Raw genomic sequence first — 27,364 nt, forward strand, 5'->3', positions numbered from 1 at the left:
CACATTTCTGCAATATTTCAGTAAAGCCCACCGCAACTGGAGGAACACCATCTCACATTCCAATTAGGCACTTTAGAGCCTTTAATAATGTACCTCACTGTATTTGTTCTCTGTGAACCATGACATTAATTTTTAAGGATAGAACACATGATCCTCACACATCTGGGTTACGTGGCTCAACCATGCTGTTAACATCTCTGCACAAATTATGTACCCAATAGTGGCTACACTTCAAAACGATTTCATTGACTGTAAGTTGCTTTAGGATATCCTGAGGTCATGAAAGGTGCCATATAAATGCAAGTTCTTTCTCTTTCTTTGCATCAGTATAGAGGCCAAGAGGAAATGTTCCTGTAGGTGTTTTTCCCCTTTGCTGGAGCAAAAGCAACTGATCATTGATTTGAATCTGCAGCCTTTCTTGTCCTATTCCTAGACTAATAACTGCTGTGCTAACCATAGAAAGCTGCCTACTTATGACCACTATCTGATAAGCAAGGCTGTAAGGTTCTTGACCATATTAGACTCTATCAGAATGGTTCCAACCTCACCACAACAGCCAAAAGGGATGGTCAATCTGCGCACCACCTTCTCAAGGGCAAGTAGGGATGGGTAATAAATGCTAGCCTTGCCAGTGATGCTCACATCCCATGAACGAATAAAAGAAAAGCTTGACTGAAAAGATAAAGGAGCGGGTTTTAATTCAGAGTGGGTTTCCGGGTTGAGGGGGAGAGAACTGCTCAGGCAAGTTCATCTTTTGTTACCAGCGGCAGCAGGGAGCATTCAATGATTATAACTACTAGGCCTCATTTAAGTCTTTCTGGTACACTTCCCACTCAGAATGGGCAGAAAGAGGATACAGGGCAGCTGCCAGGAGTGTATGATCAGGCTTTTCATTCCTTCACCCTACCTAGTGGCTAGGATGGGGTTTCAGGAGTGATGAACAGGAGGGAAGACAGTCCTGATCCTTCTAGATCCATCATTAGAATGCTTTTCACATACTTGTTCCATATTGGCAGCATCTGGTGTCACTTGGTGGCAAAGATGAAGTGGCTTTCCCTCTCAGGCTTGTGTTAAAATGCAGTCAAGGTTCCTGTTGATGTCATGATGACATAATTGTATTCCTGAAGTCCTTGCTTGATTTAGACTGGCATCTCAGGGGTCTACAGGACCCAGCAGGTTTTGTTTTTTTTTTATTCTCTCATGGGATGTGAGCGTCACTGGCAAGGCCAGCATTTGTTGCCCACTCCTGAACCAAATGGCTTGCTCATGCGTTTCAGAGGACATTTGAGAGTCAACCACATTGTTGTGGGTCTGGAGTTACATGTGGCCAGACCAAGTAAGGACGGCAGATTTTCTTCCCTAGAGGACATTAGTGAATCAGATTGGTTTTTACGACAATCGATGATGGTTTCAGGTCACCATTACTGAGACTAGGGACAGAATCAAACCAGATTTGCACTAATTGTTGCATGTGGGTGGGAGAAAGGATGTTTTACCCGTCAGCCGCAATGGTAGCTTTTCACGCCATATCGTACCAAACCCGCCTTATTAATTGTGCATTCCTGGGAAGCACGTGGTTTCCATGGCAGGTGGGTTCTCATTTGCCTGCCACACGATCACCTCGCTGCTTCATCACACCAGGCGCCATATTTAAAGTGCAGCCATGCGCACACCTCTCAGTGCTTCCAGCCCAGGGCTGCTGCACGGAAGACATAGCCCCGAAAGGCAAGAAGACTGCAGCACCCCCCCACCCCGGTTAATGAGGCATCCTTCGAACGCTTTTTGGATACAGTGGAGGCCCGCCATGATGTCCCCTACCCTTGCTCTGGCCACAGGAGGGGCAGCAACATCATTATTGAGCATGGAAGGTGGTGGCAGTGGTGTTCAGCGCCAACGCCCTTCAAAAGAGGACAGCCACCCAGTGCCGATAAGGATGAATGATCTCCTCCATTCCGCCAGGTTAAGTCACTCTTCTCATCACTCTCAACTCACACACTCACAAACCCATCACACATTCAGAGGGCCCTCACTCATTGCCAGGTCAAGGGACATTGCCATTCACACACACCTTCATTGTCCTCAACCCATCCATGGGGTCACTCATCACCCACATATGCCAGGCATACTTATCATCTGACCTGGCAAGCATTCTGCTTACACTCTCTCCATCGCTATTGATGTAGGACAAGCTGGCACACAACAACAGGGAGAGGTTGCAGGCTGGTGGAATTCCGGAAATCAAGTTCCTCACGAAAGAATACTAAATAACCAATGGATAAAAGGAGGGGATAAATAAATACAATAACTATCAATAGAGAAAAAGTACTAGGGAAACTAATGAGGCTAAAGGTCGATAAGTCCCCTGGACCTGATGGGTTGCATCCTAGGATAACAAAGGAAGTAACTACACAATTAATGGATGCATTGGTGGTAATCTTCCAAGAATCCTTAGATTCTGGACAAATCCTAGAGGATTGGAGAATGGCCAATGTAACACCCTAATTCAAAAAGGGAGGGAGACAAAAAAATTTTGGTATCTATTAAAAAGGACGCAATAGCAGAGCATTTAGAAATACATAGGGCTGAATTTTCCCCCCGTTAGGGGGGAAGTTGAAGGGTGGGCATGCACAGGTGCGCTTCCGATCGGAAGCGTGGCACCATTTTACATGGGCGGACCAATTAAGGCCTGGCCAGCGTGACATCCGCACAGAAGCGCTATGCGCCCCCTGTGTGGGCAGGGGTGGTGGGGGGGGGTGTGGGGGGGGAATCCCAAAATCAAGAGTGTGCTCTTTCGTGCATACACACGAAAGAACACACTCATCTCCCTGAGGCTAAGTGCTGCCTCAGAAAGATTGGCTCAAAATGTACAAAACTTAAAAATAGAACAGTAAAATTTCCCTAACATGTCCACTCATGTGACAATGAGTTGGGATATGTCCATAATTGTTACAAAAACTTTATTAAAATTTTTTAAACCCTACATGAAACCGCATCCTGCCCGTGGATGAGGTTTCATGCTTTTTCTAGTTCACGCTGGGGTCCCTGGCCTGCCCGCCAGCCTTAAGGTTGGATGGGCAGGTCCTTTAATTACATAATTGACTCGGTCAATGGCCTCAATTGGTCATTGACAGGGCAGCGGGTGCACAGCTGATTTGGTTGTGCTTCTGCCTTCCTGAAAATTTAAATGGAGCACAGTGACATTGGGAGTTCCCCCCAATGTCGCCATGCATCATTTTACGCATCGGCGAGCCGGCCCCAACAAATTTATTAGAATTCTTTGAGGTGGTAACAAGCAGAATAGATAAAGGGGAACCAGTAGATGTAATATATTTGAATTTCCAAAAGGCATTCGATAAGGTATTGCATATAAAGCTACTTAATAAGATAAGAGCACATGGTGTTGGAGGTAGTATATTTGCATGGATAGAGGATTGGCTAACTAATATAAGATAGAGAGTTGGGATAAGGGGGGCATTTTCGGGATGGCAAGGTGTAACTGGTGGAATGACACAGGGATCAGTGTTGGGGCCTCAGTTATCTACAATATATATCAATGACTTAGATGAGGGAAGTGAATGTACTACAGCCAAGCTTGCGAATGACATAAAAATAGGTGGGAAGGCAAGTGGTGAGGATGATACAAGGAGTCTACAGAGGGATATAGACAGGTTAAGTGACTGGGCAAAAACTTGGCAGATGGAATATAACATGGGAAAACGTGTGGTTATGCACTTTGGCAGAAAGAACAGAGGAGCTGATTATTATTTAAATGGAGAAAGACTGCAGAAGGCTGCAGCAGAGAGACTTTGGAGTCCTTATGCATCAATCCCAAAAAGCTAACATACAAGTTCAACAGGTAATAGGTAAGGCAAATGGAATGTTGGCCTATATTTCAAAGGGAATGGAGTATAAAAATCGGGAAGTCTTGCTAAAACTACACATGGCACTCGTTGGACCACACCTAGAATACAGTGAACAGTGTTGGTCTCCTTACCTAAGGAAAGATATATTGGCATTGGAGACAGTCCAGAGAAGGTTCATTAGGTTCATCCCGGTATGGAGGGATTTTCTTATGAGTAGAGGTTGAGTAGGTTGGGCCTGTACCCATTGGGGTTTAGAAGAATGAGAGGTGACTTTATTGAAACATATAAGATTCCTAGGGGGCTTGAAAGGGTAGGTACTGAGAGGTTGTTTCCCCTTGTGGGAGACTCTAGGACCAGAGGGCATAATCTCAGAGTAAGGGGTGTCCCATTTAAAACAGAGATGAGGAAGAATTTCTTCTCCCAGAATTCTTTACTGTAGAGGGCTATATAGGCTGGGTCGTTAAGTATATTCAAGATTGAGATAGACAGATGTTTAATCAGTAAGAGAATCAAGGGTTATGCGGAAAAGGCAGGAAAGTGGAGTTGAGGATTATCAGATCAGCCATGACCTCAATGAATGGAAGAGCAGACTCAATGGGCCAAATTGCCTGCTTCTCTTCCTACGTCTTATGGTCTTATGGTATTTGTAAATACAGCCATCCAGCTGGCCAGCAAGGATCTGGACCATTCTTGTGCTGACAGTGATATCAGCAGTGCTCTAGCAAGTGAGGATCCAGCAGTACAACATCCATCAGACAACCATGCTGTGAGTGATGTGTCCTATTCCACACTCCCCTGCCATGCACTAATTATCTCTCCTTGTTTTCACAGGCACATCTGGGAAACAGCCAACGGAGTCCAAGATCCTAGGTCTCCAATCAAGCCCCGAAGAAATCTCTGAAGAGGAATCTGGAGGCACCCTCCTTGAAGCCCTGTCACAGTGCTCACACACACCCACCACTAGCACAGAGACACACACTTCATTGAGACAAAGCTTTAGAGTAGCCTCAGAATCAACATATGGTAAGCACATTGCACTGTCTAATCAACAGCAGGTGGCGGAATGGACTTCCCAGGCCTCTGGCACTCGAAGGACTGCTGAGTCCGAGTCAGATGATGAGCCTCTGGACTTGGTCCTGTCACAGTTGCTGGAGCTGCAAAGGCAAGCTCGGGAACATCAGGAAGCGATGTCTGCTGCACTCCCCAGATTGCAAGGCATGATGGAGGAGTCTGTCTGCCTTCAGACTGAGGTGATAGCGCCGGCATGCCAATGCACCAAGGTCGATACTGGTAGGATGGTGGCCACCATGATCCAAGACATTGGTCTGCATTGCTGTGCAAGCTGAAGTCCATTGCCGACCCCATAGTTGGACTCCAAATGTATGTGCACGAAAAGGGTGCAGGCAGCTCGATATCGCTCCAGCTACCCCATCTCCTCAAGGAGTCAGCCAGGGGCCCTCGTGCACCCATAGGGAGGAGGATCAGCAGGGCCATCCACCCAGGTGACTTTGGGAGTGTCCAGCCCATCCTCAGCCCCTCTTCCTGTGACCTCAGCAGCTCCAGCTCCAAAGGCCAAGGTGGGTGACCCTGCCACACAGCAGGACTCTGAAAGCAGGCTGTGGGCCCTCCAGGTCTTGGCCCTCCAGAGGATGCCCCCAAAAGTCAGCACAAGGCTTAGCAGCCAGCAGGCTGCCTCCAACTCTGTTGTGGATGGCCGGGGAGCACCAAGATGTGGTGGCAGGGTTAGGAAAGTTAAGCAGATGTAACTCTTTTGGAAAAGCAACCTGCCTGTGCTCTCACCTGAACCTCAACCTTGAAATCCAACAGGCGACCCTCATGAGTGCAGCGCAACGTTACTGCGCACTGACCTCCGAGTTCCCCTCTGAGGGCAGCCCGCCAAGTCCATGCCTTATATCGAAGTGTCATGAGGACTCGAAACGTCAACTCTTTTCTTCTCCACCGATGCTGCCATGCCTTATATATTCTGTTGTGAAACATGTCGCCGTGATTCAGATGATCCAGTATGGGGTGATGATTCCGGCAGGCTGGGCTTCTAATGAGATGCAGATGTATTATAATGAGGTCCCCGACGTCAGGAAACAGAACGGGCAGAGAGGATGATTGCAAACTGGTTTCACAATCCAAATGTTGTCCGCTCACACCACCAAACATGCCTGACACCAGCAGGCACAGAAAATTCCACCCTGGGTTTCAATTTCAGATTCATTAACTGAATTTAAATCCCACCAGCTGCCATGATGGGATTTGAACCCATGTCTTCAGAGTATCAACCTGGGTCTCTGCTAGCCCAGTGATATTACCACTGCACCATCATCTCCGCTGGGCACGTTGAAGGTTAGGAGTGTAGGCAGCTTTGCCTGCTCATCTGTCCTGTTTCTTTCCATTAGGCGGATATGGTTAAAATCCACTCCAAGGATATTTTTTCACAGGATTAGTTAAAATAACATGGAATATTAAAAATTCTTTAGTCTGAATAACAAAAGATAGTTTTGCATTTACGGGGTGAGGCACATAAAAGTGAAGTAAAAACTAAATGCTTGAAAAGCTCAGTATCTGGCAGCACCTGTGGCGAGAGAAATAGGGTTAATGTTTCAAGTCCAACATGAGTCTTCTTCAGACATCCAAACTCTGAACAGCTCAAACTCTGAACAGTTCAGAGAAGGGTCATATTTGGACTCAAAACATTAACTGTGTTTCTCTCGCCACTGTTGCTGCCAGACCTGCTGAGTTTTTCCAGTGTTTTCTGTTTTTATTCCAGATCTCCAGCATCTGCAGTATTTTGCTTTTACACAAAAGTGAAAGTGTGGCCAAATATATTCCACCCCATATTTTGCAACAAACTCATCCATTCCATACTTTCAGAATCATATCTGTGCCAGATGCATAGCGAGTGGAATAGAAGTATATGAAAAGTTTTTAATAGCACATGGTGGAGGTGCAATTTACAGCATGTGCTACTCTTCCAAAGATGTTTAAAATAGTATAGTTCTGTATCATTCACTTACTACAGACAGCAAGCACCCTGATTGATAAATCTGAAGCACAGGATGATACCTTAAGCATATGTTTCAGCAACAAACTTACAATCTCACAGAAAAATCAGTGACACAAGCAAAAATGGTGATGTGCTTTCCTTAAGATTCATATTATTCCTGATTTCTTATAGCCTTGCACTTTATTTCACACCATGTATTATTCTCCACGCAAGAGGTCAGCACTTGCTGGCTGGAACCCTGGCAATCTGGGAGTAACACATGGTGACTCAGCAAGTCAACCTGATGGCATAACTAAGAAAGTGAGTTTGGTGTTTGGAAATAGTGGGGCGTCAGCCATACACTCCAGTCCACAATATGCCAGAGCATTATCAGGAACAGACATAAAATACATCAACCCAATGTGATTCACTCAACAGAAAATTCCAAAAAGTATAATTATTCAAGAAAGCAACATTGCTATCAAGAACAAAGCAGTCAACTTGATTGGCAACCCATCCATTAACTTAAACATCCATTTCCTTCAGTCTTGGTGTCCTGTGGATGCAATGTGCAGAAACTACAAGATGTGCTGCAGAAAATCACCAAAGCTTTTTTGACAGCACTTTGCAACCCCATGGCCCCCACCATTCAGTACCATGGATAGCAGGTGAATGGAAAAGCCATGATCTCAAAGTCCCCTCCACCAATCCAGCTTGGATATATAATACTGTTCCTTCATTGTCACTGGTTAAAAATCTTGAAACTCCCTAGCTGACAGGACTGCAGGAGTACCTTCACCACATGAATTCCAGCAGTTCCAGAAGGCCCAATGTTACCTTGTCGAGATCAAATAGGGATGGATACTTGTCAGCGACACCCATATCCCAAGAATTAATGTAAAAAAAATGTACAGCCAAATTTATGCTACTGGGTATATTTGATTAATTTACATCAGCAGTGCATTTTGGGAATATGGAGTCCACACAATTTATCCCTTAATAATGGATAGGCCAGTCTGTGGAGCCTGCAGTCCTGTGTGCTCAAATTCTTTATAAATATTCTCAGGCACAAAGCCTGTACCTGCAGTTCAAAGTCAATAAAGTATAGCCTCACATTTCATTTACAGCGCAAAGGAACGGGAAAGATAGGTTTCATCAGTCAACTGAATCTAAATTATTAGGAGTTTGTTTTCATATTACGCGTGTAGAAGTGATTTCAACATATTTTATTATTTCTGCTCCAGACATTTTTATGATGCGCTGAGGGGTGGGAAGTGGTTGTGGAGGGATGGGGTGAGGGGGGTTGGATTCCCAAGGATACACAACTTTCTGACAATGAAGGTGAACATGGATCAATTGACTACTTGTCTGCTTGAGCCTCAGTTGAGACTACTTGGGCCATCTTGCAGTTTGTGAAGTGGAAAACAAAATCAATCACAATTCCTCAACACTGAAGTGCTTTTTAGTCCTGTCATGCTTCCTGACATATTGATCAATGAAAGACTGAAAAGGTTGCTACTGGGTGCAAGATTTACAGAAATGTTGGAAGAACAGCACATGTTGATAAAATGGGCACAGCATAAAGATGCACAGTGAAGCCTCCTCCTCAAGGGGTTGCTTTCTCAACAGTCTGAAACTGCCAGCCTAAGATAAATGACTACTTAGTCAGAGTTCACTTGAAGTGCACCAAATCGTTACCTGTGCTGATTAGATGAACTTAATTTCAGCAGATCCTATCCCTTCCCTTTTATCTTGTTATCAGTGTTGGTTTCCTAGAAAATAGACTAAGACAATGTGAAGCATTCTTGCCAAGCAGATTGTTTAGTTACCACAATAGTAAAAATGTAATAATTGCTTGGTAGTACAGACCTGAATATTGTTGAGAAAAGAGACATGATGTCAAAGCTTTTCATCTTGCATTCATCAGGTCAGATGCAAGAATACCAAATTTCAAAGGGGACAACAATTTATACTGTACAAGAAAAGGGCGCTGATTGGTTGGCAATGGACTCTGATTGGCCCTTGGGTAAAATATATATGTAGCTTCTAACAAGCATAAGTGAGCCACATTGTAAGCCCAACTGATAATATTAAGTTAGTTGTTAGTGTAATTCTTATCACACTCAGATTGCTCAGTAAGGTGCTGTCCAGCCACAGAACCACATCTAATGTGAAATATTATGTTCCAAGTTTTGCAAGCATGGGCCAGTCAATACTCTGCCTCTTGTGAACAGCTGAAGGGACATGCTGTTTGATATAATCCACTAGTCATTGGGATGTGTGGCCCACATACCTGGCATCAAACTGACACTGAAACTCATGCACCACATTATACAGTTGTGCGGTAGGCAGAATGTCATTTTGGCTTGATGGCAGCATCCTGTTAGTGAAAAACGCCACTTGTGTTCCTATTGCATAGTCATAGCATTAAACAGCTAGCTTCACCTGTTGCTCAAATCTTTGAGACAACTTACCCTTCCAGGGTAATTTCAGGTAGACTGGGCATTTGTGTCTGTCCTGATGAGTACAAGATGAAAAGCTTCGACAGCATGTCTCTTTTTTAAGCAATACCATGTTAATATTTTAACTGTATTCTTGATAATCTGCTGGTGAGTTTGGGTTAAGTAATTTTAGTGGAATGTTTGTTGGAGCAAGAAGCAGTTTCTGTCCATATGCCGAAAGATCTGGACAACATTCAGGCTTGGGCTGATAAATGGCAAGTAACATTTGCGCTACACAAGTGTCAGGCAATGACCATCTCCAACAAGACAGTATCTAACCATCTCCCCTTGACATTCAATGGCATTACCATCACTGAATCCTCCACTATCAACATTCTGGGGGGTTACAATTGACCAGAAACTGGACTAGCCATATAAATACTGTGGCTACAAGAGCAGGTCAGAAGCTGGGAACTTTGCAGGCCGTAACTCTTCCCCTGACTCCCCAAAGCCTGTCCACTATCTACAAGGCACGAGTCAGGAGTGTGATGGAATACTCTCCACTTGCCTGGATGAGGGCATGTCTAACAACACTCAAGAAGTTCAACATCATCCAGGGCAAAGCAGCCTGCTTGATTGGCACCCCACCCACCACCTTAACATTTACTCCCTCCACCACTGATGCACAATGGCAGAAGTTCTACAATCTACAAGATAGACTGCAGCAACTCACCAAGGCTCCTTTGACAGTACCTTCCAAACCCGCGACCCCTACCACCTAGAAGGACAAGGGCAGCAGATGCATAGGAACACCGCTACCTGCAAGTTCCCCTTTGAGCCATACACCATCCTGACTCGGAAATATATTGCCATTCCTTCAATGTCACTGGGACAAAAGTCCTGGAACTCCACAAAACTGTGGACTGTACACCACGTGGACTGCAGCAGTTCAAGAAGGCAATTAGGGATCAGCAATAAATGCTGGCCTTATCAATGATGCCCACATGCTGTGAAAGGAGGAAAAAGGGAGAAGTACCACTACCAAAATCACAGCCCCCACCACTCCTCCATGAAAATCATGCATCATTCTTGGATCTATATTGTCGTTTTTTTCATTGTCAATGGATTAAACTCCAAGAACTCCCTAACAGCTCTGTGGGTGTATCTACATCACATGGACGGCAGCTTCGAAAGTGGTTCACCAACACTTTCTCAAGGGCTATTTGGGATAGGCATTAAGTGCAGTCCTTGCCAATACTGCTTACATCCCTCAAAAAAATAAGAAAAATATTAGCTCAATGTAGGATTCAGTGTAATAAAGTCCACCGTCAGGCTCTAATTAGACATATTAGATGCTTCCTTGAGTTAGATGGGGCTCCATATCTGTGCACATTGGGGTCCTGTTACATTAGTAGCCCAATACAAACTTAACCTGGAAAGAGCAGAGGTCCATCAGTGGCCAGACTGGCACTTGTAACCAAGTCTGAAGGCTGACAATGCCTTTCCAGGTAAGGTTAAAGCGTTTATTTGTGGGACCTGAAGGAGCAGCAATATTCTTTTGGCTCCCATATGGGAAGTATAGGATTCCACTGGCTGCAACTTACCCCTTCCTCATTCACCACTACCCCAGAACCACTGTCATCCTTTCTGCTTAGTCCCCACCTTTAACTTGGGTGCTGGTAGGCAGCCTCCCTGCCACCTAACATTCTGCCAACCGTTAATGTATTCATGTTAAAATTGGCTAGACTTCCCAATGCCACACCTGGATGAGCCAGCCATCTTACTGTATGGGAGTTAAAATTCCATCCATTGGGGGTTGAGTCTCACACAGCCAAGTATCACATGCTTGTTGATCATCTGACAACAACAACTGTTAACCTGTCATCAGGTGCCAGTATTTTAGATGGACATATATCACAACACAGTGATATAAGAAAAAATTAATGAAGAAAACATCCAGTAATTTTTTTCCATATGCAGGATGAGCACATAACTATTATTAGAGTCAGCAGTAAAGAGCATTTAACATGCTAAGTCCAAACATGGGATTCACCTTTCTCTACCCCCAGATATTCTATTCATCACGAATGCCCAAGCAGATCTTCTCCCATGGAGCCTGAGAATCAGAGGCCAGAACTTTTAGGGTGGCGGGCAGCTCTCCAGTCCCTCCAGCAATAGCTCTGTAGTGGCCGGAAGAGGCACTGCATGGAGCTGCCTGAGATGAAGCCCTGAGATCCGCTGAAAAATGTAAGTGTCAGGGATCCCAGGGTGAGGAGAGTAGGGAAGGCCCTGGGGTGTCGCAAAGGGGGGTGGGAGGAGGGGGGGGGGGGTGGTAGAGGGGGTAGCAATCAGGGCCTCGGGGGATAGAGCGGGGTGGGAATGGAAGTCCTGAGGTCACCGGGCCTTACGGAGAGGGCACCCCCAGTCAAAAGGGGGCTTCTGATGGAGACTCCCTCCCCCCACCTTTGTGCCCGAGATCAAAATTTCTCAATTTCCAGGATACCCCCAGCCGAGCTTTCATTCACCCATCAGCGTAAAAACTGAGGCTAGGTGGGAAACAGCTCTTAAGTGGCCATTAATTGGTCACTTAAAGGTCTCAGTTGGGGAAAGGGCTGGATTCCCATCCAAAGCCCTGCCCGTCCCAGCGTAAAATCACTATGAGGTCAGGATGGGCAGAAACCAAGAGGGAATCCCATCCGTGCAATTTAACGCTCCTGCCACCCCAACTCCTCAGAATCCACAGAGGGGGAAGCGTAAAATTCTGACCATAGAAACCTACAGCACAGGAGGCCATTCAGCTTGCCATGCCTGTCATGGCTCTTTGAAAGAGTGGTTGTTCGTATTCTCACTTTGCTATCCATAGCCCTGTAAGTTCTTCATCTTCAGGGACCTGTTCAACTATTTCTTTCTGCCTCTATCACCAACTTGGGCAGCGAATTCCAGACACCCACTACCCTCTGCATAAAAAAAGTTCTTCCTCAAGTCCCCCTACACCTTCTGCCACTTATCTTGAATCTATGTCCCCTGGTTCCAGAATTCTCCACCAAGGGAAACAATTTTATCCTGTCCACTCTATCTATTCCCCTCATAATTTTGTACACCTCAATCAAGTCACCTCTCAGCCTTCTTTGTTCTAAGGAAAATAACCCCAACCTATCCAATCTTTCCTCGTAGCTACGCTTTTCTAACACTGGCAACATTCTTGTAAACCTCCTCTGCACTCTCTCCAGAGCTATTATGTCCTTCCTGTAATGTGATGACCAGAACGGTGGCCTCACCAGTGTTTTATACAATTCCAACATTATATCCTTACTTTTATATTCTATACCTCTGCCAGTGAAGGAGAGCATTCCATATGCCTTCTTTACAACCTTGCCTACTTGAACTGCTGCCTTCAAGGACCTGCGTACTTGTACGCCAAGATCTCTCACTTCATCTACCCCTCTTAGTGTATTCCCATTTATTGTGTAACTCCTGTAACTGTTAGACCTCCCTAAATGTATGACCTCACACTACTCTATGTTAAAATCCATCTGTCACTTTACCGCCCACTCTACCAACCCATCTATATTGTTTTGGAGATTATGACTATCCTCTACGCTATCCACTACTCAGCCAATCTTTGTGTCAACTGCAAATTTCCCAATTGTGCCCCCCAATCATTAATATATAACACAAACAGCAAGGGTCCCAACACCGAGCCCTGCGGAACATCACTTGAGGCAACTTTCCATTCGCAAGGGTATCCATCAACCATTACCCTTTGTTTCCTGTTACAAAGCCAACCTTTTATCCAGTTTGCCACATTACCCTGAATCCCATGGGCTTTTACTTTCCTGACCAATCTGCCATGTGGGACCTTGTCAAATGCCTTACTAAAATCCATGTACACAACATCCATTGCACTACCTTCATCAACTCTTCTTGTCACTTCCTCAAAGAATTCAATCAAATTTGTGAGGCAAGACCTTCCTTTAACAAATCCATGCTGACCATCTCTGACTAGTCCATGCCTTTCCACATGACAGTTAATCCTATCTCTCAGGAGTGATTCTACTAATTTGCTCACCACCGATGTAAGACTAATGGGCCTATAATTGTTTGGCATTGCCTTTGATCCCTTTTTAAACAATGGAACTACGTTTGCATTTCTCCAGTCCTCCAGTACCTCCCCTGTATCTAGTGAAGATTGGAAAATCATCCTCAGAGCATCTGCTATCTCCTCCCTGACTTCCTTCAGCAGCCTCGGAAACAATCCATCTGGCCCTGGTGACTTATCAACTTTCAAGGATTTCAACCCTTCGAGTACTTCCTCTCTCTTTATGATTATCCCATCCAATATCTCACAGTGTTTCTTCTGGACTACTATATCTACATCCTCCCTTTCCTTTTAAACACGGAGACAAAATATTCATTCAAAACCCTTCCCACAGCCTCTGCATCTACACACAAGTTTGCATCTTCATCTCTGATAGGTCCCACTTTTTGCTTAACTAACCTTTTTGCATTAATATATTGGTAAAACATCTTTGGGTTATCTTTAGCTTTACTTGCTAATCTTTTTTCATGCCCTCCCTTTCGTATCCTTATTTGCTTTTTTACTTCGTCCCTGCACTTCCTATATTCGTCTAGGCTATCTGCAGTGCTTAGTTCTTTGTGCCTATTGTACGCTTTCTTTTTCTGTTTGATCTTCCCCTGTATTCCTCTAGACAGCCGGTGGGGGTCTAGATTTGGCAGTACCACTCTTATTTTTGTAGGGAACATATCTACTTTGTACAATTAGGATCTCGCTTTTTAATGCTTCCCACTGGTTTTCCACTGTTTTATCCTCCAGCAGTGATGTCCAGTCCATCTCAGCCAAGTCCCTACTCATTTCTGCAAAATTTGCCTTCCCCCAGTTCAAGACTTTTACTCCTGCCTTATCTCTGTCCTTTTCCATGGTAATGCTAAGTTTAACTGAATTGTGATCCCTGTCCCCGATATGGTCGCTGACTGTCACTTCACCCACTTGCCCTTCTTTGTTCCCCAAGACTAGGTCTAGAATTGCATCTCCTCTCATTGGGTTTGTCACCAATTGGTTGAAAAAATTTTCTTGGACACACTGCATGAATTTTTCTCCCTTAGTGCCCCTTATATTGTTTGAATCCCAGTTGATATTAGGATAGTTGAAGTTTCCTACTACTATTGCCCTTTTGTAGTTACAAGCAGAAATTTGCCTACATATTTGTTCTTCTATCTCCCTTTCACTATTTGGGGATCTGTAGTATACTCCCAGTAGTGTGGCTGCCCCTTTTTTATTTCTAAGCTCAATCAATAAAACCTCGTTTGGTGACATTTAGTATATCATCCCTTCTCACAACTGGAATTGATTCTTTAACCATTAGTGCTACCCTGCACCCCCCTCCTTTTTTATCTCCTACTCTATCGTGTCTGAAGACTCTATAACCAGGGATATTAAGCTGCCAGTTTTGTTCCTCCTTTAGCTAGGTCTCTGTCATAGCAATGACATCTTGCTGGCATGTGTCTACCTGTGCCCTTAACTCATCTACCTTGTTTGTAATACTCCTTGCATTGAAGTATAAACAGTTTAACCCTAGTGCTGTCTGTTTCTCCCAATTCTTTGTCAACATTGTTTCTCATTTTTAATGCTGCATCCTGGTTCCTATCCTCCTGCCAAGCTAATTTAACCCCTCCCAACAGCAGTAACATACTGTGCTTCAAGTACATTAGTCCGAGCTCTGTTAAGGTACAGCCTCTCTCGCCACACCTTCGTCTGCTCTATCCTACTTCTGTACTCACTAGTGCATGGCACTGGGAGTAATTCAGGGATTCACCATCCTGACTTGGAAATATATTGCTGTCTCTTCACTGTCGCTGGGTCAAAATCCTAGAACTCCCTCCTTAACAGCACTGTGGGTGTACCTATACCACATGGACTACAGCGGTTCAGGAAGACAGCTCACCATCACCTTCTCAAGGGCAACTAGGGATGGACAATAAATGCTGGCTCAGCCAGCGAAGCCCACATCCCATGAATGAATAATAAAAATAAATGACTCCTTTTGAGGTCCTGCTTGTTAGTCTCATTTCTCCCTCTGCTTTGGAACAAATATGGAAAGACATTATACTATAAGTGGTACTCTAAAGGATTTTGATAAGTATAGATGTCCGTATACACAGATCCCTAAAGGTGGCCAGGCAAATGGAAAAGATGGTTTACAAAAATGGCAAGGAATCAACCCACAGAGATCATGCTAGAACTTTATAGATTGTTGGTTAGGGATCATAGTAGACAATTCTAGATAGCACTCTTCAGGGAATATGTAAAAATAATAGAAAGAGTACAGAGGAGGTTTACTGGAGTGTTACCAATTGTCACCGTTATATTATGGATGCTAAAAACGTGGTGGTTTAGAACTGGGATCTTAATTTTTAGGGTTTTAATCCGTCCCTCAACCCTTTCCTTCCTGTCAGAGGAGGTATGGGGGAGGTTAAAATCAAGGCTTATCTCTCAGTTACACATTTAACAGTCAAGCCATATTTGCTTTTTTGGAATAATTGGATAAAAGGAATGCTCTGCCTATTTTAAGGATGAAGGGCTTGCTGGTCATACTTAGAAACCTTTGATGGATGAGGTATTTTTACTGTATCATCAACTGATAACATCCCTGGCAAGTGGAAACTGGGTCAATCTTGCAAGTAATCTAGAATGACAGCACGAGATAAATGGATGCTTTGTCTGCATTCAGATGAAGTGCACTGAATCATTACTTGCACTGATTGCATAGACTTCATATAAACAGATAATGCCTTTCAGCTATGTTGGGTCTATGTGTTACTTGTCTAAGACAGAGACTGATTAATTAAGTTGTAACCAGCATCAGCCTAGGCACTGGACATGACAAAGGCACATACTGCCTGGTCAACTCTGTAATGTCTTTCTCATTAACACCTGTGGACTTGTGCCAAAATTTGGAGAGCAGTCCCACAGACTAGTCCAGCACCAGCCTGACATAGGCCCACTCACAGAATCATAGCTTTAAGACAATGTCCTACAGACCTCCATCACCATCCCTGGGTAGGGCCTGTCTCACTGCTGGCAGCACAATGGTACACAGTCAGAAGTGAGTGGACATTGGAGTCTTAAACATTGACTTTAGACCCCATGAAGTCTGATGCATCAGGTCAATCATGGACAAGGACACCTCCTGCTGTTTGCCACTTGAAGGAAGAGCTGAGAGTAGTGAGGATACAGAATGTACCCTGGGTGTGGGACTTCAATGTCCATCACCAAGAGTGGCTCAATAACACCACTACAGACCGAGCAGGCTGAATCCAGTAGGACATAATTCCTTGACTGAGCCTGCGACATGTGGTGCAAGAACCAATATGAGGGGAACACCAACTTGATCCTAACCTTACCAATCTACCTGTTGTGGATGCATCTGTCCATCATGTTTTGATAGGAATGATCACTGCACAGTCCTTGTGGAAATGATGTCCCATCTTCATTGAGGACAGTGTTTTGTGGCACTACCATCATGCCAAATAGGATAGATTCGGGACAGAGCTAGCAGCTTAAACCTGGTCATCCATGAGGTGCCGTGCGATTAGAGAAATAATTGTTCTCCAGCACAATCTGAAAACTTGTGGCTGAAATCATAGAACTATCTTCCTATCAACACACTGGATGTACCTACACCAAATGGACTGCAGCAATTCAAGAAGGCTGCACACCAGCATCTTCCCAAGGGCAATTATGGGTGGGAAATAAATGCTGGCCTTGTCAACAATGCTTACATCCCAAGAACATGATTTTTAAAAGGAGATTAACTAGAATGGTATGAGGGAGAATGACTTGGTTTTGCGGAGAGATTAGAGAAGCCTGGGCTGTTCTCCTTAGAATAGATAAAGTTATGGGGAGGTATGATAGAAGTGGTTAAAATCACAAAGTGTTGGATAGAATAAATAAAGAGAAACTCTTTCCAGTGACATTGAACCCATATTTAATATAATTGGCAAAGAACCGGAGGTGGGATGTGAAACTAAAAATTGTGCAGTGAGTTGTCATGATCCAGCATTAAGGAACTTCAGTTAGGTAGAAAGATTGGAGAATTTGAAAATGTGTTTCTTGGAGAATGGAAGGTTGAGAGGAGATTTGATCGAGGTATTCAAAATCATGAGGGGGCCTGGACAGAGTAGATAGGGCCACACCATCCGTTGGTGGAAAGATCGAAAACCAGTGGGAACAGATTTAAGTTAATTGACAAAAGAAGCAATGGAGAAATGAGGAGAAACTTTTTCATGCAGTGAGTGGTTAAGATCTGGAATGCCCTGCCTGAGGATTTGATAGTGGCAAGACCAACTGAGGCTTTCAAAAGGGAATTTGATCATTATCTGAAAGGGAAAGATTTGCAAAGCTACTGGGAATAGGCAGGGGAGTGGCGCTAGGTGAATAGCTCCTTCAGAGGGCCAGCAAAGGCATGATGGGCCGAATGAACTCCTTTTGGTCTGTAATCATTCTATAATTCTATGAGATATTCCACATGAGAGGGTGATGGAAGCAGATTCAACAACAACGTTCAAAAAAATAATTGGATAAAGGCTTTAAGGAAATAACATTTCAGGTCGATGAGCAAACAACAGGGGAGGGCCTTTATAATTCTGGGTAAAATGGAGTAATGAAGAGGCGCATTTTACATGCTTCCAATTCTGCCCAAAGATAAGCCTGTGTGGCCTGGTGGCCCCTGTGTGTTCAGGGTGCCCAAGGCAAGTGCTATTGAAATCTACATGCCAGGTTTAACAACTGAAAAAAAGGACAGAACAGAGCTGGCTTTGCCATAGGTATACTTACAGTCTCTCTGGCAGTCTGACAGTCTGATTTAAAAACCCTGGGCACAGAGAGAGAGAGCGAGAGAGAGAGAGAAAGAGAGACAGACAAAGAGTGAGTGTGAGAGAAAATCAGCAGCCATTCTGGATAGCAGGTGAAAAGGCTGTTCTCTTTTAGCTACCAGGCAGAATGCCAGTGGGAGCCAAGGTGAGGTGAGAGTGACTGCCCTTGACATCAAGACAGCATTTGACAGAGTGTAGTATCAAGGAGCCCAAGCAAAACTGGAGTCAATGGGAATCAGGGGGAAAACTCTCTGCTGGTTGGAGTCATACCTAGCACAAAGGAAGATGGCTGTGGTTGTTGGAGGTCAGTCATCTCAGCTCCAGGACACCACTGCAGGAGTTCCTCAGGGTAGGGTCCCTGGCCCAACCATTTTCAGCTGCTTCATCAATGACCTTCCATCCAACATAAAGTCAGAAGTGGGGATATTCGCTGATGATTGCAGAATGTTCAACATCATTTGCGACTCCTCAGATACTGAAGCAATCCATGTCCAAATGCAGCAAGACCTGGACAATATCCAGGCTTGCGCCAACAAGTGGCAGGTAACATTTGCACAACACAAGTGCCAGGCAATGACCATCTCCAACAAGAGAGAATCTAACCATCACCCCTTGATGTTTAATGACATTACCATCACTGAATCCCCATTATCAACACCCTGAGGGTTACCATTGACCAGAAACTGAACTGTACTAGCCATATAAATATTATGGCTACAAGAGCAGGTCAGAGGCCAGGAATCATGCAACAAGTAACTCACCTACTGACTCCCCAAAGCCTGTCCACCATCTACAAGGTACAAATCAGGAGCATGATGGAATACTCCCCACTTGCCTGGATGAGTGCAACTTGCACAACACTCAAGAAGCTTGAAACCGTCCAGGACAAAGCAGTCAGCTTTATTGGCACCACATCCACAAACATTCATTCCCTCTACCACCAATGCACTGTTGCAGCAGTGTGTGCCATCTATAAGATGCACTGCAGGAATTCACCAAGGCTCCTTTGACAGCACCTTTCAAGCCCACGACCACTACCATCCAGATGAACAAGGGCAACAGATAGATGGGAAAACCAACCTGGAAGTTCCCCTCCAAGTCACTCACCATCCTGACTTGGAAATATTTTGTTTTTTTTTCACTGTCGCTGGGTCAAAATCCTGGAACTCCATCCCTAACAGCACTGTGGGTGTACCTACACCACATGGATTGCAGCAGCTCATGATGGCAGCTCACCACCACCTTCTCAAGGGCAACTAGGAATGGGCAATAAATGCTGTCCCAGCCAGCAAAGCCCACATCCCATAGATGAACTAAGAAAAGCTTATCCTCTGGTCAAAGACAAGGAACCTGAGGGGATTTAATGACACTGGAAGATTTGCCCTGATGTCGTCGGGAGAAGGAATCACCAAAGTGGCCTTGCTGTAAGAAGTTGGTTTGGGGATTCTCAGAAGACTGAGGGAGGTGATTTACGACAGACACTGGACATTACGACACAGTGAAATGGGTAGAAGCAAACCCATTGGAAGCTAGGAGTAAATTTGGACCGGTTCCTGTAAAGACTGTAATCTGTGGAGAGTGCACCATAATGTACAAACATGACGTGAGGTTATCGGTTGTATTGAGAAACTACTAAGGGATAGCTTTTCTGTAGTTTAGTATATTACTAAGTATGTTTAGATGAGGTAGATTTTAGTTCATTTGTTACAGTAAAAGTCTTGAAATCTTGCCATGTGGTTCCTTTAAGTCAGTGACTGGGAATTCAAATCTCTTTTTAAAAGTTATCGGTTTCTAAAGCTTTTGGGATTTTATTGCTGAATTTAATTCAGCATTGGTTACTATCATTTTATCTTTGCCTGATTCCAACATCAGTCCAAGCAAATAAAGGCCTGATCAGTAGGGCTCTCATTACCATTTAAAGCCAGAGTGTTCTTTTGTTTGATTACAGAGGAAGCTCACACGATCATCATCAGGCAACGTCTAGCAGAATTCCTATTATTACAGAAAGAGCACACTGATCTCCCTGAGGCTAAGTACTGCCTCAGGGAGATCACCCCAGAATTAAAACTTTTAAGACAAATGTGTAAAAATTCCCCTGACACTGTCACATGAGTTGGGGCATGTCCATCACTTTAACTGAAATCTTTATTAAATATTTAAAAACCGCCATGAAATCTCATCCCGCCTGTGGATGAGGTTTCATGCTTCTTCTTAAGCCCGCCAGGGCTCCCGGCCTGCCCACCAACCCTAAAGTTGGACAGGCAGGTCCCTTAATTATGTGAATGACTTTTTAAATGGCCTCAATAGGCCGTTGACAGGTCGGCGGGCACACAGCTAATTCGGCTGCGCCCCCACTGACCTGAAAACGGAAATGATGCGGGGTGATGTCGGGAGTTCTGCCCACGTTATTTTACACGTCGGGGAGCGGTCTCCTCCTCCCACTCGCTGACCTGCCCATGGGTGCGATAATTTGCATCCCCAAGTAATCCAGTATGACAGGGAGAATGAGCAGTAGCTACACAGTGCAGGATATCTGCAAGAGGGTGGAGGAGGAACAGGGGGAGAAGTTCAGGGAGCAATTCTCCCACTTGAACGTCAATGAAGAACAACGTGTGAAATGTCTCCACTTCATTTAAGATGTTCTCAGTAAAATCTGCCACCTGCTGCTGCCACTGCAGCCTCAGAACAGGGCAAGGCAACTGTGAAGGTGACTGTGACCATTCGTCATTGACATTTTTAATATTTCCCACTATGATATCCAATGTTGCATAAAGGAGGTTACTGAGGCTCTGTATTTCAAGAGAGCTGAATACATTTCATTCTCTCTTATCAGAGAGAAGCAGACAGAGTGAACATGTGGCTTTGCGAGGATTGCAGGTTTCACTATCGTACAGGGTGTCACTGACTCTGCGCAAATCACTTTATGGGTGCTGCATTTCAACTGTGAGAGGTATCTCATCTTGGCATTCGCTGCAGCAGTCTGAGGTGTCTGGCAACAGCAAGGACACTTGCAGAATGTTAGTGGAGGGACCGTGAATACTGTCACCCTCAGGGAGGAGGCTGCTCCACAGAGCCACTCCTTTGGAGTGCTGCAGCAATCCTAGTAATCTGCTGGATGACAGATATCTGGACTGGCGTAAACCCTGCAAGCCCCTTTGAACACTGGTATCTGCAGCTGTGATGGCAGCAGACTAAGCTTGAGTGGCAACTTGCTCGAGAGCATCCTTGAGCTTCCACTGCAGCAGCCAGACACTGGGTGGCTTCTGCCTGTGCTACAAACGAAGCTGTGATATCGGCCATCAGAGACTGCATCACAGTTGGGTCCACAAGAGTGGGGATTTGGCCACCACTTCCATGCTGCAAAATGTGGGCTCCAAGCTCTGTGCAAAGCCCTGTGCCAAGTTAGTTCTGGACTTCTTGACGTTGACCACAAGCAGAGTTTCTGGCAGGCCTACCAATCCACCAAAAATTTCATAGTTGGTACCCATCTGCCTTTTTCTGCAGGCCATCCTGTCAGAATCCTCATCTGAGCCTTCTGCAGTAGAAGTTGGGTGTGATCTCATCCCCCTAGCAAGCTGACACCTGTGCTGGGCTTGTCTCCTGCCCTGGCTGCAGGTCAGTTGGGCCTGATGTTTCACCCTGTGCCGATCCCAGCTCTAAATTCTCCTCTGAAGCACGTGGAGTGTCAGTATCTGGTTTGGTGGCTGCAAGCATAAAAGCGAGCGATGGTGTTTCTTTTTTTAAAATCGCTGTCTGCCTGCTTGTCCACCTCTTGCACTTCCACCACTCCCCAGCCAGGTTGCTGTTCTTGGGTATCTGAAATGAGGAAGGAACAAGGGTAATGGTTGAGGTGAGAGGAGAGGCAAAAGCAAGAAGTGATGCTCACAGCAGTGGCAGCTTGTTAATCAGGAGAGATTGTGGAATGAAAGGGTTGGTGGGGTGTGAGAACAAGGTTTTAGCTATGATAGTACTGCCATCTTTGGTTGTTCCAGCTAGCTGCTGGCCAAGGCCTCAGCCTAAAGCGTTTGCAGCTATTTTCAGTCAGAACTGCCGAGTGGATGATGTATCTCAGCCTCCCCCAGAAGTCCCCAGCATCACGGATGCCAGTCTTCAGCCAATTCAATTCACTCCACATGCTATCAAGAAACGGCTGAAGGCGCTGGATACTGCAAAGGCTATGGGCCCTGACATAATTCTGGCAATAGTACTGAAGACTTGTGCTCCAGAACTAGCCCCACACATAGCCAGCTGTTCCAGTACAGCTCCAACACTGGCAAACACCCAGCAATGTGGAAAATTGCCCAGCTATGTCCTGTCCACAAAAAGCAAGATAAATCCAACTGGGCCAATTACTGCCCCGTCAGTCTACTCTCAATCATCAGCCAAGTGATGGAAAGTGTCTTTGACAGTGCTATCAAGTGGCACTTAGTAATAATGTATTCACTTACGCTCAATTTGGGTTCCGCCAGGACGAGTCAGCTCTTGACCTTAATACAGCCTTGGTCCAAACATTGACAAAAGAGCTAAATTCGAAAGGTGAGGTGAAAGTGACTGCCCTTGACATCAAGGCAGCATTTGACCGAATGTGGCATCATGGAGCCCTAGCAAAGCTGAAGTCAATGGGAATCAGGGGGAAACACTCCCTTGGTTGGAGTCATACCTCACAGAAAGGAAGATGCTTGCGGTTGTTGGACGTCAATCTCTCAGTCCCAGGATATCACTGCAGGTGTCCCTCTGGGTAGCAAACCATCTTCAGCTGTTTCATCAATGGCCTTCCCTCCATCATAAGGTCAGGAATGGGGATGTTCACTGATTGTACAATGTTCAGCACTTTTCATGACTTATCAGATAATGAAGCAGTCCATGTCCATATGTAGCAAGATCTGAACAATATCCAGGCTTGGGCTGATAAGTGGCAAGTAACATTCACGCCTTACAAGTGCCAGGCAATGTCCATCTCCAACAATAGACAATCTAGCCATCACCCCTTCGTATTGAATGGCATTATCATCGCTCAATCCCCCACTAACCATACCCTGGGGGTTACCATTGACCAGAAACTGAACAAGACCAGCCATATAAAGATTGTGGCTACAAGAGCAGGTCAGAGGCTAGGAATTCTGTAACTCACCTCCTGACTCCCCAAAGCCTGTCCACTATCTACAAGGCACAAGTCAGGAGTGTGATCTAATACTCTCCACTTGCCTGGATGAGTGCAGCTCCAACAACACTCAAGAAGCTCGACACCATCCAGGAAAAAACAGCCACTTGACTGGCATCTTCAACATTTACTCCCTCCACTACTGACGCACAGTGGCAGCAGTGTGCACCATCTACAACATGCACTATGCACTCCAGCAACTTACCAAGGCTCCTTTGACGCCACCTCCCAAACCAGTGACCTCTACCATCTAGAAGGACAAAGGCAACAGATAGATGGGAACACCACCACCTGGAAGTTCCCCTCCCAGCCATTCACCATTCTGACTTGAAAATATATCACGGTGCCTTCACTGTCATTGGATCAAAATCCTGGAACTCCCTTCTTAACAGCACTATGGGTGTACCTAAACCACATGGACTCCAGGGGTTCAAGAAGGCAGCTCACCACCACCTTCTCAAGGGCAACTAGGGACGGCCTAATCAGCGATGTCCACATCACGTGAACGAATATAAAAAAATGGCTGCTCCAATTATGGCAATCACTATCTCCTCATCTGGTAAAGGACATGAAGTTGTGTTTGTTGCTTGGTGCTTAGTTCTTCTGCCTCTGATTATGTGCCAGCTGATCCTGAGTGAGGGCAGTGTGGCAGTGAATGTACTGCAATGTGTTTGAATGATGTGGCTGTCATGATTGATTAGCTGGCTGTGTATGTAAGTTGTAAGATATGGGTGTGAGGCCTGCAACAGTACTAATTTTATGACAGTATGGTTAAGCAATTAAGATTAGGCATGAGACCTGATAGAAATTGTTGGTAGGTGAATGATGGGGATGTGGTGCATTGAGCCGTGTTGAGACATGGTGGTGCAGCTGGTGGGTGTGGCTTTTGAAGATACATTCTCTGATCTTGACCACTCATGTGAGGTCACTGACCTTTTTGCAGCACTGCATCCAGGTTTTCCTGGAAGTGATTACCAAGGTTATCTGGTTCCACTGCCTTTGAAAAGTTTTCTTGGAGGGTCCACTGGCCCTCTGTGAGTGGATTACATCTTTTCTTCTCTCGACCTCCAGCACCAAAACCCCAGTGCAGCTGTGGAAGATCTTGGAGCCCGTTCTCTGCCACATTGTGCTACCATTGAGTGTTCCCCAAGTCAGAACCATTGGATTTTCTCTCCCTTAATATGTGGCTAAACATATTCAATGCTATGGACATGGTCATGAGAAATAAAAGCGAAATATTGTGAATGTTGGAGATCTGAAATAAAAACAGAAAATGCTGGAAAAACTCAGCAGGTCTGGCAGTATCTGTGGAGACAGAAACAGGGTTAATGTTTCGAGTCCAATATGACTCTTCTTTGTAACTGAAGTGAGGTAGAAGTGTGATGAGTTTTATGCTGTTGATAAAGTTCATGAACTCTGTTCTCCATTTGGATTAGTTTTTTTTGCCAAGTTCCAGTCTGTATCTTGTTTTCATGTCTTTGCTTAATTCAGGGCAGTCCTTTATTGTGCCATTAACACCTACTCTGGATCAATGCTTTGTTTCTTTACAACAACCATTACTACTGCCTTTGCCTTTGGTTCTATACCATCTTTGCCATTTATTTTCTCCTGCCCTCTATCCCCATCCCCTGATGTTCCCTTTCCTCCCATCTGCCCCTCCCCCCCTTTTACAATAGTAGAAAACCATCACTTTCCTACTTCTAAAACAAAAATAGAATTACCTGGAAAAACTCAGCAGGTCTGGCAGCATCGGCGGAGAAGAAAAGAGTTGACGTTTCGAGTCCTCATGACTGGATGACCCTGGGTCATGAGGACTCGAAACGTCAACTCTTTTCTTCTCCGCCGATGCTGCCAGACCTGCTGAGATTTTCCAGGTAATTCTGTTTTTGTTTTGGATTTCCAGCATCCGCAGTTTTTTTGTTTTTATTACTTTCCTACTTCTCTCTTGTTCCAAAAAAGAGTTACATTGAACCCAAAATGCTAACTCTGTTTCTCTCTCCACAGATGCTGCCTGGTCATGAGAAAAGTGTCTTTCAATAAAACACAAACGGAAAATGCTGGAAAATGTTTAAAAGGTCAGGTAACATCTGTGGAAAGAAAAACAGAATGAACGTTTCAGGTCAATGACCATTCAGGCAGTTCTGATGAAAGGTTACAGACCTGAAACATCGGCCCAGATCTTCCAGTCTCTGGATCATCAGAGACTGGACATAACCCGTAAGATGCGTTACTGGATGCCTTGGAGGTCCCAATGCACTGACTCAGTGGAAATTACCCAGGAAGTTTCAACTTCTAATGGGCAATTCCCCTGGGAACCCTTCGAAAAAGTCTCCAACTCTGAGTTAGAATCTGAGACTTCAGACAGTTCCAACTTACTTATCTGAATAGTTATGCAGGAAATGTTAGACAGAAAAATCCTTGACTAACTCCTGGATGATTGTATGACTGACCCGTTCCCCCCCCCAGGTCCCTATTCAACACCCCACAGCTACCCTCTGACCTATCGCCCTATCCTGCTACTACCCTGCTACTCTACCCACCTACTACCTCACTCATACTACCCTCTTACATGCTTACCTTCTATCCAAAGAAGCTTTGGGACATTTAAACTCTTTACCTAACCAGAATACAGCAGCTAGTGCTGTAAAAAGGGGACATGGTTTCTGCACAGCTTCTGGCTGAATTCAGCAGGATCCTCCATCAGAAGATTGCCCAGAAAAATCAGAGGAAGGTAAGAGGGTACTTTTTTGTCTAATCAGGGTTGGAAATAGGGGTTCAGATCATGATCAGAAGACTGGGGCTATCAACACTGTTTCTCCATCCATTGATGTTGTCTAACCTGAGTATTCCAGCGTTTTCTGTTTTTATTGCAGAATTCCAGCTTCTGTAGTAATTTGCTTTTGCCTTTCAATGATTCTTCTTTGTTATCCTCAGATAACAAAACATGTTTAAATGTAACTCACTCATGCTACTGAATGCACTTTCAATCACTATACACACCTTCAAAGCCAAAGCATGAAGCTATCATCATTAGATGTGTTTACTGCCCCATTAGCAGTTGTTTAGTAGAGTGCTAACTTTAAATAGGAATCTATTTGCTCTTACTTTCTTATTTTTCTGCCTTTTTGATATTAAAACCTATTTGTAAAAATGATAGTGAACAAAGACAAGGAAAAGAAGCATCCAAGCAAACTTTTTCCTGGCTGGCCTTCAGTTTTACAAAGAACAATCACAGCTTCTTAGTACTTGAGCTATCAGAGAGTTCGTAAAGCTATTGTTGTCTTGTTGTAGTACAATGTAAGATTGCTCTTGCAATTGGTCAGGAAATTCATCACCTATAAGCTGAAAATGTTGCCTTTTGCAGTCGAGTATTTCAGGATTATTCCAATCACTTTCCTTAAAGTAGTAAAGGAAATTAGCACTCCAACAAGATGACAATTCACAAAAATTAATTACAACCATTGGCTCATTGCTGCTTACCTGGTTGAGAGAGAAGAGGCGTGTAAGGAACTTTGGGCTCCAGTGCAGTCATAGGAGGAGGTAGCAGGGGGTTTGCGAAGCTGCGCAGTGGGTGAGTGGGACGGACACAGGCCGTCGGAATCGTTCTGCTCGGAGCCTCCTCACCCGTTGGATGCTCAGGCTGTGTCTGGGTTAGCAAGGCTGGCTGCTGAAGGTGCGATGTTTGAGCCTCACTCATGGCTTTGAAAAAGAAAACCGCGGTTACATTGAATTATATTCAGTTATGAGTCTACACTATAGAAATAAGCCATTTGACCTAACTGGTCAATGCTGGCACTTAAGTATCACAGGAACAACCTCCAACCTCTTTTTATCTAACCTATCACTTTACCCTTCTATTTCTTTAGAGTGACAATAGATATTCCATTTACGACAAGAGACTTCAGAACATCCTCACATCTGTATTGCTTATACCCATAGTATCAAAATAATAACACTACCTTATATAAATCTATGTAATAAAATATAATACTATTTATATATAAATTAGATT

General features: G+C 44.6%; 1 protein-coding gene across 1 annotated transcript in view; it reads right to left on the reverse strand.

Moving 5' to 3' along the window:
• The window catches only part of dcc (DCC netrin 1 receptor), a gene marked incomplete at its 5' end in the record, with an annotated part of 933,706 nt that overhangs the window by 18,454 nt on the left and 887,888 nt on the right, over nucleotides 1-27,364 (reverse strand). The window contains one exon of the mRNA XM_041183487.1: nucleotides 26,833-27,051. Within this exon, the coding sequence (XP_041039421.1) occupies nucleotides 26,833-27,051 (219 nt within the window). The remainder of the gene's footprint in view (nucleotides 1-26,832; nucleotides 27,052-27,364) is intronic.

This window comes from Carcharodon carcharias, chromosome 1 (assembly GCF_017639515.1).
Source record: "Carcharodon carcharias isolate sCarCar2 chromosome 1, sCarCar2.pri, whole genome shotgun sequence".
Lineage (NCBI taxonomy): Eukaryota > Metazoa > Chordata > Chondrichthyes > Lamniformes > Lamnidae > Carcharodon > Carcharodon carcharias.